The 20815-nt window shown below is 45.2% G+C and overlaps 1 protein-coding gene across 1 annotated transcript in view; it reads right to left on the reverse strand.

Annotated features, from left to right (window-relative positions):
• Positions 1–16788, reverse strand: part of LOC122934348 (cystatin-2-like) — a 28808-nt gene extending 12020 nt beyond the window's left edge. The window contains exons 1-2 of the mRNA XM_044289748.1: positions 16634–16788; positions 467–687 (exon numbers count right to left, since the gene is read on the reverse strand). Of these exons, the coding sequence (XP_044145683.1) occupies positions 467–679 (213 nt within the window). The 5' untranslated portion in view covers positions 680–687; positions 16634–16788. The remainder of the gene's footprint in view (positions 1–466; positions 688–16633) is intronic.
• Between the last annotated feature and the right edge of the window lie 4027 nt (positions 16789–20815).

Here is a 20815-nt window from a genome sequence, read left to right on the forward strand (position 1 = left end):
GGGTCCGTGGAAAAATCAGAAAATGCTCCGTTTGGCATCTGCGTCCGTGATCCATGTTTCCAGTCCGTGAAAAAAATATGACCTGTCCTATTTTTTTCATGGACAACGGTTCACGGACCCATTCAAGTCAATGGGTCCGTGAAAAATCACGGCTGCACACAAGATTGTCATCCGCGTCCGTTTTTTCCTATCATTTCAAAGGCAAACTTGACTTAGACGGATCACGGAACAACGGAAACCGTTTTTGCGGACCGCAAAAAAAACTGTCTGTGTGCATGAGGCCTATACTTGAGAAAAGGAAATTAGATTCTGAATATCATGAGGAATAGAAAATATAGACAAAACATTCTTTCTACCAAGCTGCAAAATCTACTAAATTAAGAATGAATACATAGATCTCATTGTCTCAACCGTAGTGCTATTGGCAAATTTACATTAATTGCACCATTGTTCTCTTTACAATTACCTGAGTTTGGGCCGATACAGTTATTAGGGCTCTGTAGATATGTGCATCATTTGATACTTTATTGTACTCCTTAACAGCAAAGCGAGAGGCTTCTTGAACATCCGGTCTATTGGGATCAGCATTGGAATAACCACCGATTAAATGTCCGCCACCAATAATAGCAGGGGTAAGACACGAGGCGGCAAAAAGACACACGTACAAAATCACAGCCATGGTTTTACCTGAAAGAAAAAGTACATATTAATAAAATAACTACTAAGTAAAAGTCTATTAGCAAAAGATTGCTGGGATAGAATAGATCACACACATGGACTCTTATAAACTAAAAAAACAACCTAAATTGCATCACATAATAAGACTGTACTTACTCCAATCTTCCCGTCTACACTCACCAAAGGACGCTTGGAAATAATTTCTGTAGGTATAAGTTCTCTGGTTTTCTCTGCTTCTCCTTCAGGTAATAGGTGTATTTTTCTATAGGCATAACCATTTATTATATATTACAAAACCAGTTCTGCCATCAATTATGAGCGTTCCATAATAAAAGCGCTCATTAGTAACAGTCTATATTAACATAAGTTATAATTTCCAGTAGAAAAAAAATTACCAGCGGGTGAGATACCAACCGGGTGGCAACCCTAATCGTCAGGGGTGGCAGGACTCCGACCCCGCTGATGTGATAATGATGACCCATCCTGAGGATAAGTCATCATTATCATTTCCTGGATAACCCCCTTTAAGTACTGACTGCCAGCCCAAAAGTGACAGACAACTGAAATCAGCAGGTCTGTCTGTCAGTGAGGGCAGCGTAGTGAAGGTGACAGGTTCCCTTTAAGACTCAGACAACCCCTTTAAATGACACTTTCAGTAACTGTAAACAGTAACCACATATTCTCTATGAGGTACTCAAACAAAGCTATAACATTAGTTGTTCTGATTTTTTCACACAGCAAGATAAACAGCCAACAAGCCAATCCGTGACATAGCAAGTAGATTGAGTAGTGTTGAGCGAATAGGCGTTTGTGTTCGCGTTATCTAAGAATTCCATAATGGATTCTGTTACCACGGGCCATAGACTTCTATTATGACGGAATGCCCTATAGGCCTCGTGACCGCTGCGCCTCTGTTCATTCTGTATGTGACTGCCGGAGACAGCCAAGTACAGCGCTCAGCCATCTTCTTATTTTCTAATCTACCCCCTTTTTTATATTCGGATTGTAGAGGTTTTTATCCGGAATATGATAAATAGGGTGGTAGCAGTCATGTGCGGACTGCCACTCCAGTCATTCAAGGGAACTTTATGTTTTTTGTCATGTCAGGAACATCACCCCGTGCCCGTACTATGGCCTGCAAACAGCGGGTCCTCAATATGCGGGTGCCGGCCATGTACACATTCACTTGAATGGGACCGCAATCCAGAAGGTCGGTGCGGAACGGAGGCACGGAACCACTTCATTCTCTCTGTGCCTCCGATGCACGTAGAACATGTTCTATTTTTTTGCGGTGTTGACGGCCCACGGACCCATTCAAGTCGAATGGGTCTGGATCCGTTGCAGCAGCCACACAGTTGGTGCCCGTGCATTGGAGACCGCAAATTGCGTCCCCCAATGCACGGAACAGCCGAACAACGGCCCTGTGCATGAGCCCTCAGAAAATCCTTTAGGCTGAGGCTCAGGCCTCCCGGTCTGCCAGACTGTTCCCAATTAGATACAGCGCGCTGGAGACCAAGACGGTGCGATTCAAACTAAGGCCTCCTGCACACGACCGTTGTGTGCACCCGTGGCCGTTGTGCCGTTTTCCGTTTTTTTTGCGGACCCATTGACTTTCAATGGGTCCGTGGAAAAATCGGAAACTGCACCGTTTGGCAGCCGCATCCGTGAGCAGTGTTTCCTGGCCGTGAAAAAAATATGACCTGTCCTATTTTTTTCACGGCCAACGGTTCACGGGCCCATTCAAGTCAATGGGTCCGTGAAAATCACGGATGCACACAAGATTGTCATCCGTGTCCGTGATCCGTGTCCGTTTTTTCCTATCATTTCAATGGCAAACTTGACTTAGATTTTTTTTTCATTTTTCATGTCCGTGGATCCTTCAAAAATCACGGAAGACCCACGGAAGAAAAAACGGGCACGGATCACGGACCTACGGACCCCGTTTTTGCGGACCGTGTAAAAAAACGTTCGTGTGCAGGAGGCCTTACTCTTATTTATTGAAGACACTTATAATGTAGTGGCCAATAAAATCTCATAGAAAAGAATCTGAATACTGAGTTAGGGCTCATGCACACGACCGTATGCATTTTGCGGTCCGCAAAAAATACGGATGACGTCCGTGTACATTCCGTATTTTGCGGAACGGAACAGCTGGCCCCTAATAGAACTGTACTATCCTTGTCCGTAATGCGGCAAATATTAGGACATGTTCTATTTTTTGGCGGAACGGAAATACCAACATACGGAAACAGAATGCACACGGAGTAACTTCTGTTTTTATTTTTTGCGGATCCATTGAAATGAATGGTTCCGCATACGGACCGCAAAAAAAAAAAAAAAAAAAAAAAAAAAAAAAAGGAATATACGTTCTTGTGCATGAGCCCTTATTAAGCCAAAAGGACCTATAGAAACACATGGCACATAATACATTATGGGGGTCATTTATTAAAACCAGCAGTTTAGACTCCGGTCTTAATAACCCCTTGCGCTGGCGGTGGATCCACCAAAGTTATGTAAAGGAACCGGCCTCTACATAACTTTGGCGCATCCACATTCGCTTCTAAATGTAAGAAAGCTTCCTAGATGTCTTACATTTAGACCACTTTCTATACCTAAACCAGGCGTAGAAAATGATGAATGAGAGGGGCCTGCCGACCAGTCGCCTTCCACCCCACACCCACTTTTCTAGACATGGCATGAGCAGGGAAAAGTTGCAGATTGCGGCGCAAAGGACCTTTGCACCAGAAATACATGTAATATAGGCATAATAAATGACCCCCTATAACTTCAGCTTCTTGGAATGTGCGAGCTTCTACTTCTTGTGATAATACTCATCCATCAGAACTGGTGACCCCAGCCAACACTTTAAGGCTACTTTCACTAGCTGTGGTTTTCTGTCCGCTCTGCAAAACGGAACAAACCGGATCTGGCATGAAAATCAATGTAAGTCAATGGTGCCGGATCAGTTTTGTTTTGTACCAAAATAAACGGATCCAGCTCCCACTGACTTACAATGATTTTAATGTTGGATCTGGTTTGCTGAACTTTGATTTAATACAACCAGATCCAGATGTATTAAATGAAACGGAAGCGTCTTATTCAGGTTTTTAGATCCTGTGCCGTATCTCAAAACCTGAATAAAAAAAACGCTGATGTAAAAGTAGCTTAAAGGGGTATTCCCATCACATACAATGGGAGCATATCGCTACACGGAGAACTGAGCTGGGAGAGCTGTGGCCGGAGGACCCTGGGTTTCCGGGGGTCCGTCCACCACCAAGCGCTCCTTCCATACAAGTGTATGGGAGCACACCGCACACGCGCAGCCTGTGCTCCCATTCATCTCTATGGGGTAGACAGAAATAGCAGAGTCAGCGCTCGGCTATTTTCGGCGGCCCCATTGAAATGGAGGGCGGCTGCACATGCGCAGTACAGCCTCCGTTAATATCGGTGCTCCGCTCTCATTGTAGGTGCAGGTCCCAGAGGTGAGACCTGCACCTATCACACAATGGGGGCACATCCTAGCGATATGTCCGATTGTATGTGATGGCTAAACCCCTTTAAGTTCTATCAGAGAGATACAAAATGGAGTTTATCATATATACAAAATAGGGGTGGGAATAGAATATTTTCCCAAGTTGTTTTCACCTTAAGGACCCTTGCAGATGGGCGAGTATTCCGCGCAGGTGCAATGCGTGATGCGAATGCATTGTGCCCGCACGGAATCTGGACCCATTCATTTCAATGGGGCTGTGTACTTGTGTGTTGAGTGAAAATCGCAGCATGTTCTATATGTTTTTCATGCAACACTGGCCCCATAGTAGTGAATGGAGCTGCGTGAAAATCGCATCACATCCGCAAGCAAGTGCGGATGTGATGCATTTTTCACTGATGGTTGCTAAGAGATGTTGTTTGTTAACCTTCAGTTTTTTTTTTATCACGCGCGTGCAAAATGCATTAAATCACATTGCCCCCACGCGATAAAAACTGAACTACTAAACGCGAATGACTTTGCGAAATCGCGCATTTTTCACTGAACGCATTTGTAACGCATCAGGACCTAGTCCGCACACACTCGTTCACACGAACGTTTTTTTTGCGTTCCATATATGGGCTGTTGTTTTGAGTTCCGCATTACAGTCCATATACAGAACCATTCATTTCAATGGTTCCACAAAAAAAACTGAATGTACTCCGTATGTATTCCGTTCCAAGATATAACATGTCCTATTATTGCCCGCAAATCAAATTCTGTGGCTCCATTCAAGTCAATGGGTCCGCAAAAAAAAAAACAACAAATACGGAATGTACTCTGTATGTCTTTCGTATCCGTTCTTGCGGAACCATCTATTGAAAATTTTATGCCCAGACCAATTTTTTCTATGTAATTACTGTATACGTCATATGAAAAAAGGGAACGGCAAAACGGAATGGAACCGGAAACACTACTGAAACAACGGCCCGCAAAACACTAAAAAGGCCTTACGGTCGTGTGAACAAGCCCTTAACCTGGGTTTTAGATTAGCTTGTGGCAATTGCTTTGTGTACTCTTCATGTTTGCCTGTTAGTTATTTTGGAAATTATGTTGATGTGAATCATCTGATATGTACAGAAGGCAATGTGAGCAGTCATCCGCATAAGACAAGATGATGTCAGCCAGTCACTGCATAAAGGCTTTCGTGGAATATTTCAAGACAATTTTTTCAAAAAGTCATAATTTTTTAATTATTTACTGTTTAGAAATCTTTGCAGTGTTTACTGGAAGGGAGAGGGGACACAGCAACCCTACCAATAACATGTCAAAATTGACATAAATTATTAGTGAAATCTACATCAACTTTTTGGGCTACCAAAATATATATATTTTTAAACATTTACATGACACATGGGGCTCTATATTAATAGGTTTTATATAGATTTTTTCTTATTTTTTAGTTTTATTTGCAGAAAATTGCAAAAAAGGAGAAAAAAAAATGATAAAAATTGGCAGATTAGCTCTTTGCCCTTTAAAGGGTAACTAAATTTTTTTTATTTATTTGCTAGTTTATTAGAGCTAGGCATGTATACCTGGGTTAAAGTCTGTCAATGATTGTCAAAAGTAAGGATCAACTGATATAGATTTCTTTTGAGCAGATACCGATAATCTGTGAACTTTCAGGCTGATAATTTATACCGATATTTATATCTCATAATATATATTATATTAGTTGGTAGTCACTGAGGTGGTGGAAATTTGCATTTGGCACTAGTATATTATAAATGTAAATGATAAATTATTAAAGCCCTTAGTTGGTAGTCAATTTATCATTTACATTTATAATATACTAGTGCCAAATGCCAATTTCCACACCCCCCCCCCCTCCTCACTGACTTTATTAACCCCTATCAGACCTCATATCAGACCTTTATTAACCCCTATCAGACCTCAGATGAATAAAAAATAATAATAACTACTCCCCTCTCCTGCGCCGCAGCTCCTCTTCATCTCCGGGTCCGGCGTCTCGCTCCCCTGTGTTCTCCGGCCCTCTGTACGGGGTCAGGACAGTGCAGCGTAGACCCCATCAAAGAAGACCAGGGAGGGCGAGTATCGGAAAGGTTTGCTGCTCTTCTTCCCCGCTCCCAACACCCGATGCATACTAGTGCGCGCTTCCATAATGGAAGCGCTCACTTGTATTCGCTTCATACGCATTATCGGTACATCGGCAAGGTTAGATGCCGATAATGTACAAAATCCTGAATATCGGCCGATAATATCGGTACTACCGAATATCAGTCGATCCCTAGTCAAAAGATCTGTAATTACCTCATAATTACTGCTTTCATTAATGTCCTATGTCCCTTTTCACTGCTCCCTTAAAAGACCGTTGCTATGGCTCGTCTGTCTCCGGCTAGGAAGACAGAGGGGCGGGTCCTTCACACTGCATTAGGCTTCAGAGTGAGGAGGTGTGTCTCTCAGTAATACAATCTGATTGGTTGGCAGGGAGCTGCTGGCTACAGCAAGTGTGTATGGGAAGTGAGGGAAAGCAGTTTTGGCCTCAGAACTAGCAGAGGAGCCATCTTGAGAAGGTCCCTTATATTGTAAATGTTTAAACAGCCGTAACTAAGGGAGAAAATCAAGGAAAACATTGGTATGTGAAGAAACTAAAGATTGCTTTATGCATAATGCTGCTACAGCAGTAAAGGGGAATTTCACACTAGCTGTATTCTTTTCCGGCGCTGAGTTTCGCCCTGAGGGCTTAAATCCGGAAAAGAACTGATCAGTTTTATCCCCATGCATTCTGAATAGAGAGCAATCCGGAACTGCCTGCCGGATTCAAACAACGCTAGTGTGAAAGTACCCCAACATGCAAAAATAGTTTTTTTTTTTTTAAAACATGAAAGTTACCCTTTAAATTTGCAACCTGACACTGAAACAAATTATTAAAACGGTTTGCTAATTTTGTGTTAGTCATTTTAATATATTTAATATCTTGCTTGAACTGGATGACTATGGCGGTGGGTTCAGTTGCCGTGGGTATTATTTTTATCAAAGGCTGGTTGGGCAGACAGTTCTTCAGGTCTGGATTTAGCAGTGAAGGCACCACTCCAAATGAATAACCCCCCCTACAGTGCCCGGACCCGCCATATTGACAATACTTACCTGGTCCCCGACGCTGGTTTCCTCCTGGATCACTCCACACTGTCTTCCCATCTACCCTGCCTGCAGAAATCAACATCCAGTAGCAGGCGCTACAGTGACCTCCCCTCTTGTGTCACATGTGGATATCAGACTCAACACAATGGGGCGGGTCACTCCCGTGGTCTGCTATTGGCTGCACCCCCTACGTGGAGATGCATAGACCATATGTAGGGATCCAGGAGGAAACCAGGTAATAAGTATTGCTAATATGGCGGGTCCCGGCACTGTAGGGGGGTGGGGGTTATTCACTTTTGGAAACCCCCTTTAATAAAAAGTACATATGCGCCTCATCCTACCTGAACGGGGTTATACCACGACTAATGTAAAAAATGAAAATCACACATCATATAGTACATGACAACATCTTTCTAACAAAGCTAGAACCAGCCCTGTACCTCGCATGGATCCAGAAATCTCCCCATTCAATGCTCTGCTAGATTTATATCAAGCTGGCAGCTCAAAGGGAGTGTCTTTTCTGCTGCAGCTCAGTAGGCGTGTCCATGCTCTCCCTATCACAGCTCAGTAGCCACTTGAAGGATGAAACTGAGCATGTGTGGCCATCTCAGTGAGCAGGTCAAAGAATAAGAAAAAAAACAAACAGCAGGTGGCGCTACACAGATACATTTTATTGAATAACTCAGTGGCTATGCAATTTTTTTTTATTACATCTAATTACAAAAGTATTAAGATCCTGGTGCTGGTTTGAAAACAGTAGAATATTTTTGTGGAACAACCCCATTAACCCAACCTATCCTTTTTCCCGCTCATCCACAACCCCACCTTCCCCTTCTAACCCTTTTCTGTCTTATCCTGTCTACAAACCCAGCCGTGTCCTGGCCTCCACTAAGGCCTCTTTCACACGAACGATACGGATTGTGTCAGGATCTGTTCAGGAAAAACTGATGGTTTTGGATACCAGTTAAGTCAGTTTTGTCTGCGATTGCGTTATGTATTTCAGTTTTTTCTGCACAATCAGTTTTGGATGCGTTTTTCACGCACGTGATAAAAAAACAACTGAAGAGCAACAATCTACATCTCTTAGCAACCATCAGTGAAAAATGCATTTTATCCGGATGCAATGTGTTTTTCATGCCAGCCCCATTCACGTTTATGGAACCATAGCTGCGTGAAAAATGCAGAATATAGAACATAAACAAAGTATCTGTGGATCACTATAGCTGAATAATTTGGATCAGGTGCTCTTGGTCTTAGTGGCCCACCTAACCACAAAGAAGTAATCAATATGAAAAAGGTAGACCAGGCACTCAGAATATGTAGTCAAAAATGGAGCTTAATTAAATGTCATTTATTTCCTAAAATATCATTAGTATAGACAGCAGTATTAAAAACATAAATAGCAGCAATAATTCATAACAATGGCAGCATAAACCTTTATATGAATAAAAACGGTAAGTGCTAAAACAAAATCAGATGGTGCAATTAGTAGCAGCAATGGTCACAGTCCGATTAGCGAGCAACCGCAGTATGGTAAAGTGCAATAGTAAAATGTAGCAGCAATCGTTCCCAAAGTCCAACCTATAGAAGACCGCAGTCCATGCACTAAGCAAGGTGCAACAGTGCGATTTAATGGCAAATCATCAGGGTCCAATGTATGGACAACCGCAATCTGAATGTTGGAATTATATCAGTGCTGATCCGATTGTTATTTTTCAGTAGTTATACTGTGGATTATTCTTAGTTCCAAATAAGCACGTATATAGATGTTACAAGTCCTTCAAGACAGGAAAGACTAAGTGCCACAGTGTAATTACATATCGTGGTGGCGTCCCACCTCTTGTTGTTACTGTATCGGTATTACCTTAGTCTTGTCGATGTTTCCCCTGTCTCTGTGCGGGCTTGATGATTGGTAATGAACCGGAAGTCAGCTGACTGCGCGCTAGTCTCAGCTGATCATGCGCTTGTTCAAATCGTCTGTTATCGGAGCTCCTTTTCCAGAGGTTGTCGATTCTCCGGTATGACAGTCCTTTACTTCGGATCCAGAGGGACTTCTTTAACCAGCATGCCGGGGCAAGGTATGACCCATACGCATTTCGGGGATGTTACAAATAACCCCTTCCTCACTGTGGCACTTAGTCTTTCCTGTCTTGAAGGACTTATAACATCTATATACGCGCTTATTTGGAACTAAGAATAATTGACAGTATAACTACCGTATATGCCGGCGTATAAGATGACTGGGCGTATAAGACGACCCCCAACTTTTACACTGAAAATATAGAGTTTGGGATATACTCGCCGTATAAGACTACCCCTTTTTCAACACACAGCAGTACATTACTGCATCCCACCACCATCCCTGGGTACCTCTGCCATCCCTGAATCCCACCACCATCCCTGGGTACCACTGCCATCCCTGCATCCCACCACCATCCCTGCATCCCACCCCCATCCCTAGATACCACTGCCATCCCTGCATCCCACCACCATCCCTAGGTACCACCGCCATCCCATGGTATCACCACCATCCCTGCATCCCACCACCTTCCTTGTCCTCCCTCCCTGCCTCCCAGACCCTAAACATGTGCCACCTATACCCTGAACATGTTTTTGTTATGTTATTCTTCATATTCACATATGCACATCTGTGCCGCACTTAGATACGCCGCATGGAGATCTCGCACATGCGCAGGAGCGAGATGCGAGCGGCCGTGAGGATCCCGTGTATCCACGCTCGCCGCATGAAATCTCGCACATGCGTAGGAGCGAGATGCGAGCGGCCCGGGAGGATGGCGGTAGAAGGAGCATACAAGGTACAGAGCAGGGGGGAGGCATACAAGGTACAGCGCAGGGGGGGCATATGCCGTGGGTTACATCGCAGCTCTCAGCTGCTGGGGATACAAGGCAATAGCCCGGGCTCTCTCTGTTGATAATTTGGGCGTCCCGGCACTGCAGCGCCCGCCATACCCGGCGTATAAGACGACCCCCCGACTTTTGAGAAGATTTTCATGTGTTAAAAAGTAGTCTTATACTCAGGAATATACAGTACTGAAAAATAACAATCGGATCAGCACTGATATAATTCCAACATTCAGATTGCGGTTGTCCATACATTGGACCCTGATGATTTGCCATTAAATCGCACTGTTGCACCTTGCTTAGACTTTGGGAACGATTGCTGCTACATTTTACTATTGCACTTTACCATCCCTCTCTTACTTCTTTTACCTAATCAACTACTCTTATATAAAGAGGGGTGTAATACCCCATTGTGGTGTTACCACTATTGTATAACAACCCAGAGTATGTCACTAAGAACTCTGTTCCCCTGTTACAACATGTTAGGTGTGTATGTATTGTCTTCTTGTGTAATCTTGCTTTGCATCTTCCTGTATATGTATTTTCCAGGCTTGTATCATGTATTTACTGTAATTTCCCTGTCGGCCAGCAGGTGGCAGCAATATGTAAGCAGACCAAGGTTAGGTAGTATATCTAGTCTGGAATAGTCCATTCCAGTCTAGGCTCCCCTGTGTGAGCAGAAGTGGGACGTTCCCATGTCCTGTCTCATGAGGAGGAGAAGGAAGTGTAGTCAGTGTACCAGCCACCCCCTGCTGGGGTAGGTTGTGTTAGTAGGAGTTCCCAGAACAAGGGATCCCAACCCTGGATCCCGCCTCAGCTGAGGCAAGGATCCATCTTCCCAGCCTGAGCCATCAGCCTCAGCTGGTTGACAAGAAAAGCAGCCATCTCCAGCCTCCAGGAAGAAGCATTCCCTGTGAGCCAAGCTGTGAGTACATATCCAAAGTCCAGGAGAAGCCAAATTCCTCCTCAGCTAGTCAGGCCCATTACAAGCAGAAGACAGACAGAGCAGAAGACTAATACCTGCTAGACTCTTTAGGCATATGATCAGAAGCAGAATAGATGTAAATTCCTGCCACATATTGCCAATACCTGCTGGGACCCAAGACTATTACTGTAACTTATATGGATTTAAAGCTGCCATTCAGTAAAGACGAGTTGGATTATATCTCCTGTCTGGATCTCAATAATTCCACCATAACTCCTACAGACTACACTCAATTTATTGCAAGTTAGCCAGGATCCAGGCGTCCAGCCGTACCAAGGTAGGAGACACCGTTGACACTACCATATCTGCTATACAGAGACATTATCCCCCTCTGGCATTCCTCACCTGGTACGTGACTATTACACATATATACTGACCCACTGTACCGGTGTCCTGATCTCTAATGGGCTAATATAATGTCATCTTATGTATGTCTTTCTAGGTCCTCCACAATGTGCATTCATAATCATGTTATGTAACCGTTTGTGTAATGTGCCTGGTTCACCAGCAGGTGGCAGCAAACACAGCAGAGCTAAAGTTAGCAGAATGGAACTCGCCATTTAATTCCCCCCCCCACCCCCCTTTGGTCAGAAGTGGGCCAGTCCTGCTTGCTACCAGAGGGAGGTTAGGCAGTTCTGGTTTGTGCTGGTTGAGACTCGATGTTGGAGCTGCCAGGATTCTAACCTATTCCTTGGCTGAAGATAAGTCCAACAAAAAAAAGTGAAGTGCAGCATAAAGAAGAAGCCAAGTCAGCTAAAAGTGAGAGAAAAAGATAAAGCAGAGTTAAGTTTGCCTGCCAGTTCATGCTAAAGCCTGCTAGAACCTGTAAACCAGGGATGCTCAAACTGCTGCCCTCCAGCTGTTGTAAAACTACAACTCCCACAACGCCCTGCTGTAGGTTGATAGCTATAAGCTGTTCGGGAATGCTGGGAGTTGTAGTTTTTCAACAGCTGGAGGGCCGCAGGTTGAGCATGCCTGCTGTAAATGGTTTGAAGAAACGTTTATTCAAAGTAAAGCTTCCATTGAACTTCATCTCAAGTTCTTGACTCAAGTTATTCTTTCCAATCACTCAATTATTCCCCCTATTTATTGCTTCGGAGCATTGGTGTACATAGAGAAGCAAGGGCCTCATAGCAAGGATCAAACCAGGTCCCCCACACAGGACAGAAGGGTTTTTCTGCCCAAACCATTTTCAATGACCCTTGGCCCATTTTTCCACTGCCTCATTTACTAAAAGTTGTTCCTTAGGAGGGTAGAGTCTTGACCAAGTTTTTACCTCCAGTGGAAGCAGAGATAATCCTAACTAAGACTGGGCTCCTTCTTTCCCTGGGCCCCATAGCAGTCGCATGGTCTGCCACTATGGTAGTTATGCCCCTGCTTCAGAGCCAAAGCCTGGGGTCCAGCCGTATCCAGTTAGGAGCACCGTGACACAAAAAAAACCAGATAGGCCGCACTATACTACTCGGCATTTCCTACACCTGGGACGCGACAGAGAGCCCTTGGGCATGGCCGCCCGTTGCTGGGGCAGTGAACCACACAATGTCCTGCAACTTTAGAACAGCTAATGACAACAACATTTGCACTGACTAGTCCTCATTCACACACAGCTGTTTTATTTGTTGTAGAAATGTCTGCAAACATCTATTCTGCACGTTATTGGGCTTGTTTATGCAGCATGTGCATGGATTTTCTGCAAGTCCCATTCCGATTAATGGCACAGTTTATTTTCTCAATTTCTGAAACAAATCTCACTGCCCCCGCCAGTTTAGTTTATACTTGCCCAGCTCCCGGGCGCCTGTTTTGCATTCTGTCTGGCCAGCATAGACTTCTATTATGACGGAATGCAATACAGAATGCCTCTTATAGGCTTCCGTGGTGCATGCAGTCATAGAATTCCGAACCTGTACGCCAGACTTGAAAACACAAGTTCGCACATTACTACACATGGCTAGTACGTGTAAAGCCAGGGTTAGACTGGCCCACCAGAGGATGCAGTGGGCCCAGGCTTATGTGCAATAACGGGCCCTAAAGTTCCAATAAAAAAACTTTTTGAGCTGCTATTGAAGCCATTCCTTTGTCTCTAGGGCATACCTCCCAACCTTTTGGACGGTTAAAGAGGGACACTTGTAGTTCATTGAGCGAAAGATCAAGATTTTGCTGCATATCTACACACTTCCATAGTTCCATCTGAATTTCGAAATGTCTAAAATCCCAATTGCATCAAATAATGAAATAATATACAAGACGGGCTCTAACATACAGAGGGGAACCAGGCAAACACTTTCTGGGTCAATATTGTAAGGCTACATTTTGCCGATAGGATGCGGACCCATTCATTTCAAAGGGTCCGCATCAGTATATCCGTTTCGTAGCCCCGCAATAAAAATAGAACATGTTCAATTATTGTCCGTTTTGCGGACAAGGTTAGGCTTTGTTACAATGGATCCGCAAAAAAAAAAAAAAAAAAAAAGATGACATACGGACGTCATCCGTTTTTTGGGTGGATCCGCAATTTGCGTACCGCAAAACACATACGGTCATGTGCATGTAGCCTTAATGTAATAATACAAATCTGTACCTCAGATCAAAAAGAGGGACATTTAAGGAGCAAAGGGGGACAGAGGGACTTGGGTCAAACATAGGGACTGTCCCTCCAAAAGAGGGACACTTGGGAGGTCTGCTCTAGGGTCTATGGAGCAGAGTTATGAAACTGCTCAATGCCTCATTCACACGTCAGTGATTGTGAGCCAAAAACCAGGAGTGGAGCCTCCACAGACATGAGGTATAATGGAAAGCTCCCGCACCTGTTCTGTGTTTAGAGCCGCACCTGATGGAAATCACTGACCAAAACACTGACGTGTGGATGAGGCATAAAAGAAATACTGTCTTTGTTGCTTTATTTCCCATAGCAACCAATCACAGCACAGCTTACAGTTTTCAAGAGCAGAATTGGAAATGAAAGCTGTGCTATGATTGGTTGCTATGGGCAATAAAGACAGTTTTTCTTTTAGGCAGTTTCATAAATCTGCCCGTATGTTTTTGACTGAAAACCTATTAGACATTATTAATGATATATAGGGTTTGGGCCCCAAGAAGAATTTCCACTGGTGGGCCCAAGGAACCTCAGTCCCACACTGTGTGAAGCACATTCAGATCATGAGCTTCACCTACACAGCTGCATGGGCAAAAACTGCTTTGTGAAACTAGAGGAATTTGTGTTTTCTTCACCATGCGGTTAAAAGCGTCCCATTAGGCCTCATGCACACAACCGTTCAGTTTTTTGCGGTCCGCAAAACACAGAAGCCGCCCGTGTTCCTTCCGCAATTTTTGGAACGGAACAGGCAGCCCATTGTAGAAATGCCTATTCTTGTCTGTGAAACGGACAAGGATAGGACATGTTATATTTTATTTGCGGGGCCACGGAACGGAGTAACGGAGGCGGACAACACACGGAGTGCTAGCCGCATCTTTTGCGGCCCTATTGAAGTGAATGGGTCCGCACCCAAGCCGCAAAAAATGTGGCTCGGATGCGGACCAGAACAACGGTCGTGTGCATGAGGCCTAAGCCTCATTCACACATCCGTGTAAATGCTTAAATCCGTGAAAATGTCTGTGAAGGATCTGTGTGTGTTCCGTGTTTCATTTTTTTGCTGTCTGTGTGACATCCGTGTTTTACAGCTGAAAAATAATTTTTAAAGCATCTCTTCCTAATGATCCGTGAAACATGGATGAAAAATGCATGGCATCAGTGTTGCATCCGTGGTTTTCATAGACCCATAGACTATAATGGGCATGATGGATCTGCAAACATGGACAAAATAGAGCATGCATCCGTGCTAAAAACACGGACCACGTTAAAAACATACTTTACAATGAATGGGTACATGGGCTGTCCGTGGAGAACATGTACAGCACACGTCTGTGGAACACTGACGTGTGAATGAGTCTTTATAGAGCATTAACAACTGTAATATTAGGGTCCATTCACATGTCCGCAAAATGGGTTAGCATCCGTACTTCCGTTCTGCCGCCCCGCAAAAAAAAATAGAGCATGTCCTATTTTTGTCTCGTTTTAGGGCTCGTTCACATGACTGTTGGTGTCCCGTGCTGTGAACCGCAAATTGTGGTCTGCAATGCATGGGCACCTTCCGTGGGGCAGGCACATGGTGATTGCAGACCCATTCACTTGAATGGGTCCGCGATCCGTCCGTTCCGCAAAAAGATAGAGCATGTTCTATCTTTTTGCGGTGCGAAGGCACGGAACGGAACCTCAGAAAGCACTCTGTAGTGCTTCCGTAGCGTTCTGTTCCGCATCTCCGGATTTGCCCACCCATTGAAATGAATGGGTCCGCATCCGTGATGCTGAATGACAACGGAGCGGTGCCCCTGTATCGTGGGTCCGCAATACAGGAACGGAACACCAACGGTCTTGTGAGCGAGCCCTTACTCTGTGTGCATTCCGTATTTCCGTTCCGCACAAAAATAGAACATGTCCTATTATTGTCCACATTACAGAAAAGAATAGTACTGTTCTATTAGGGACCAGCTGTTCCGTTCCGCAAAATACGGAATGCACAAGGATATCATCAGTATTGTTTTGCAGATCCATTTTTTTGTGCGCTGCAAAATACATACTATTGTGTGCATGAGCCCTTCGGTTGACGTTCCGTATGGCATCCGCTTTTTTTGCGGATCCATTGTAACAATGCCTATCCTTGTCCGCAAAACGGACGAGAATAGGACATTCTATTTTTTTTGCGGGGCTACGGAACGGACATACAGATGCAGACAGCACTTTTTGGAGACCCATTGAAACGAATGGGCCGCATCCTATCCGCAAAAAATACGGAATGGACACATAAACAAAATACGTTCGTGTGAATGTAGCCTTAGGCTGCTTTCACATTAGCGTTTTTACTGGATCCGGCAGGGTTCAGCAAAAACGCTTCCGTTACTGATTATGAACGGATCCGTTTGTATTATCTTTAACATTGCCAAGATGGATCCGTCATGAACTCTATTGAAAGTCAATGGAGGACGGATCCGTTTTCTATTGTGTCAGAGAAATAAGACTTGCATTGAGGGGTCACGACGGATCCGTCTCGCTCCGCATCACAGGACGGAAAGCAAAATACAACATGTTGCGGTTTTTCACTCTGGTCTGGGAACACAACTAAGCGGAACGGAATGCATTATGGAGCATTCTGTTCAGTTCAGTTTTGTCCCCATTGACAATGAACGGGGACAAAACTGTAGCGTTTTTTTCTGGTATTGAGCCCTTGTGACGGATCTCAATACCGGTAAACAAAAACGCTAGTGTGACAGTAACCTTAGCCTGTAGGGAGGAACAATTAATCACACGTCTGCATGCTGTATCATTATGATAGCTACCACTTCTAATATCGCAGTAGTCTGGGCCTAAGAAACAAAATACCACAGTTACGGTTTTATTTACTTAAATTGAAAATCTTACTTACGGCTGAAACAAGACCACGTCACCTCCTCCTAATGTAGCCTGAGTATGTTTCAGGACTTCAGGTATCTGCAGGTGAGTCAGCTGCTGAATGAGGATAGGGAACAGGTTAGTGTGGAGTCCCAGCTGCAAGCCACGCCTCAGCCACTGAGAGAAAACACAAGTAGTCACCTCCCAGCCGACCGTGGAGGAGGAAGAGAGGCAGCTGGGAAGTGACTCAGCTCTGGCTGTGCACGCAGGAGAGAAATGGTGTCAAGAAAAACAGATCTAAAGATGCACAAGACATTTGTGCTGCGTAGGCATCTTTCCTAAATAGTGGAACATTTTTAACCTCTTCAGCACATACCACACAACTGTACGGGGCAAAGGAAGTCTTTTGATCTTATCATAATGGGAGTCATTTGCTAAGACCGGATTTTTACGCCGCCCTTCGATTCTCCGCTGCATTGCCGCAAGATTTGGCAAATTTATGACAAGGTGAATGTCCATAAGCCAGATTAAAAAAACTAGTGATTTCTTGCCAATATTTATGCCTGTTTCCAAGGGTAATGCTTGGTAGGTTTGCTGGGGCCAGGACACGCTTCGCCTCTGTCCCGTCCAACTGTCGAGCGGCGTAAAACTGTATGTGCGACTAAGGGCTCTTTCACACTTGCGTTCTTTTCTTCCGGCATAGAGTTCCGTCATCGGGGCTCTATGCCGGAAGAATCCTGATCAGTTTTATCCTAATGCATTCTGAATGGAGTGAAATCCGTTCAGGATGCATCAGGATGTCTTCAGTTCCGGAACGGAACGTTTTTTTGGCCGGAGAAAATACCGCAGCATGCTGCGCTTTTTGCTCCGGCCAAAAATCCTGAAGACTTGCCGGAAGGCCGGATCCGGAATTATTGCCCATTGAAAGGCATTGATCCGGATCCGGCCTTAAGCTAAACGTCGTTTCGGCGCATTACCGGATCCGACGTTTAGCTTTTTCTGAATGGTTACCATGGCTGCCGGGACGCTAAAGTCCTGGCAGCCATGGTAAAGTGTAGTGGGGAGCGAGGGAGCAGCATACTTACAGTCTGTGCGGCTCCCGGGGCGCTCCAGAGTGACGTCAGGGCGCCCCAGGCGCATGGATGAAGTGATCACATGGCACGTCATCCATGCGCATGGGGCGCTCTGACGTCATTCTGGAGTGCCCCGGGAGCCGCACGGGCGGTAAGTATACCGCTCCCCACTACTACTATGGCAACCAGGACTTTAATAGCGTCCTGGGTGCCATAGTAACACTGAACGCATTTTGAAGACGGATCCGTCTTCAAATGCTTTCAGTACACTTGCCTTTTTCCGGATCCGGCGTGTAATTCCGGCAAGTGAAGTACACGACTGATCCGGACAACGCAAGTGTGAAAGAGGCCTAAATATTGTCACATGGCCAGTCAAAAAAGGGACTTGAGACTTTTTTTTTACCATTAAAAGAGTCAAAAGTCCGTTGTAGCGTTGAGCGAACTTCTGTTTTCAAGTTTGGCGTACAAGATTCGGGTTATCTAAAAATTCTCTTATGGATTTCGCTACCACGGACCATTAATAAATGACCCTTAGGCCCCCTGCACACGAACGTGTGTGACCCGTGGCCGTGCTGCGGCCCGCAATGCACGATCGCCGGCCGTAGGTCAGCCGCATTGGATCGCGGACCCATTCACTTGAATGGGTACGCGATCCGGTCGTTCCGCAAAAAGATAGGACATGTTCTTTCTTTTTGCGGAACAGAAGTACGGGGCAAAACCCCACGGAAGCACTCCGTAGGGTTCAGTTCCATGCTTCCGTTCCGCACCATTCCGCATCTCCGGATTTGCAGACCCATTCAAGTCAATGGGTCCGCATCCGTGATGCGGAATGCCCACGGAACGGCACCCGTGTATTGCGGATCCGCAAATGCGGTCCGCAATACGGCAACGAGGTGCATACGTTCGTATGCAGGGGGCCTTAATGTTCTCCATACGGCATCACACCGGATAGTCAACCCTTTCCAATCTATAGTCTTTGGGTTTTAAAAATGTCCCCATGTTTACATCGTTCCGTTGGGGCAAGAGCTTGTAATAGGGGTGAAAACGCCCGCACCCCCTCTTACAGATATATGTACAGTTCTCCTCAGTTGCTGGGCAGCCATGTTGAACTGTCATGTGCCTATTTACTGTGGAAAATGCCAGCAATGTGCTCATTATAGAATTTCCGTCCTTGTGAGTATGTGAAATACTTTTATTTGCTGTGTATAATGTGTCATTTGCTAATCTATGCCGTGTGAAACTTAAGTAAAATATGTACTTTGAATTTAATGACCTATGTATTTATGCCATGTTGCCACAAGCCTAGGAGGAGAGAAGCGGAGAATGGGATTGGTAGTGGCTCTGGCTGCAATAATTATTGATAGTGGCAGTCCTCATACAGATACTCCCTAGGTCAGTGACAGGAGGCCACACCCTTTCTTCCCGCAGGCTGCTGTCTGATGACGGGGTGCCCTTGATGTTGCACGGGTCCAAGGCAGTAGATGTAGGTGCTGGAGTCAGTAACCAGGCCAGTTTTAGAAAATAAGGGGGTCATTTATCAAACTGGTGTAAAGTAGAACGGGTGTAGTTGCCCATAGCAACCAATCAGATTCCTCCTTTCATTTTCCAAGGGAGCTGACCAAAATGAAAGGTGGAATACACCCAACCATATCAAAACATACGGTAGTTCCAAATTCAAAATTTCGATTCGGAGAGTCTTCCGAATTTGTACCCAGACCCGCTAGCGGAGGGGTGGCGGGGTCAGTGTCAGTACAAACGCAGGCGGGAGGGGACAAGGATAGGCCCAGGTTAGATGATGCTGCAAAAGGGGAAGTGTATGTGTGTTTTGATGGTCCCCTGGGAGCACGCTTGAACCTGATGTGCGAGAAAAGATTTGGTGGGGATAATACGTTGAAATTTTTTCTCTCCTTCCGTTAGAACGTTTTAATCTGGATGTAGTAAAAAAGGATGGGGTTAGGAAGGAGGAAGATGACAAGCGTTGTTTTCGGCTTATCCCGCGGACGTTTGGTAATTAGCTGCAGGCCTTTGCCATTCTAGCAAGTGTGATTGGGGAAAAGTATCCCGATTGCTGTTCGGCGCTTTTTTGTTACCTAGATGCAATTGGGGAAGCTTATCGGGTGTACGGGGGCTCTGGGTGGTTACATTATGACGAACAATTCCGTCAAAGAAAAGTGGTCCGCCCTACCATGAGATGGGACCATAAGGATATAGCCTTATGGATGAGAGTTACAGCACCTGGAAGGACTGGTCAGTCCTTTCGGAGTGAGTCGGGGGGGGGGGGGGGCGGCCAAGTCCACGGGGAACGCGCCAGCCGGTAATAGGTTCTGCTTCCTTTTTATTGAAGGAGGTTGCAAGTTTAGACAAAAATTTAAATTTAGGCATGAGTGTTCCGCATGTGGGTGCGGCCATGGGGCCAACATGTGTTTTAGAGGTGGTAGACAGAGAGGGGGGATGGGTTTGTAAAAGGGGCGGACTCCAGTGCGAGTGGAAAGGATGGGGATTTATCTGAGTAGATATCCTAACCAAAGAGCGGCAGAATTTTTACATTTGGGTTTCACGTTAGGATTTCATATCCCCTCTCATCCGTTGCCGGTGGTGGAGATGTGGAAGAATTTGCGCTCGGCATTAGAATTCCCGGGAATCGTGTCAGAGAAGTTAGCAAAAGAGGTTTCTTTGGGAAGGATGGATGGCCCGTTTTTTACACCGCCCATTAGTAATTTGCGTATCTCCCATCTGGGTTTGGTTCCCAAAAAGGAGCCGAATAAATTTAGGGTTAGTTTGTTTGGGGTTCCTTTTGCAGTTGACAAAACAGTGGGGCCAACAACGGAGTTATGTTTTCTGGGGATAGTCATTGATACCCTGCAAATTGAGTGTAGATTGCCAGAGGACAAGGTGTTGGATTTGAGGGCGGGGGTGGTGGCCGCATTGAGGGCGAAAAAGATTCGCCTGCGGGACTTACAGTCCTTGCTGGGCAAATTGAATTTTGCCTGACGCATTTTCCCTATGGGCCACATTTTTAGTAGGAGGTATTGTGGCTCTGCATCATTTTATCAGGCTGGGTCGGAAACTGAAAGGGGATCTAATGGTGTGGGATTCAATTCTGCAGCATTTAACGGCAGGGCGTTAGTTATGAGTGGGGTTGT

Source organism: Bufo gargarizans, chromosome 4, assembly GCF_014858855.1.
Source record: "Bufo gargarizans isolate SCDJY-AF-19 chromosome 4, ASM1485885v1, whole genome shotgun sequence".
In the NCBI taxonomy this organism is placed as follows: domain Eukaryota; kingdom Metazoa; phylum Chordata; class Amphibia; order Anura; family Bufonidae; genus Bufo; species Bufo gargarizans.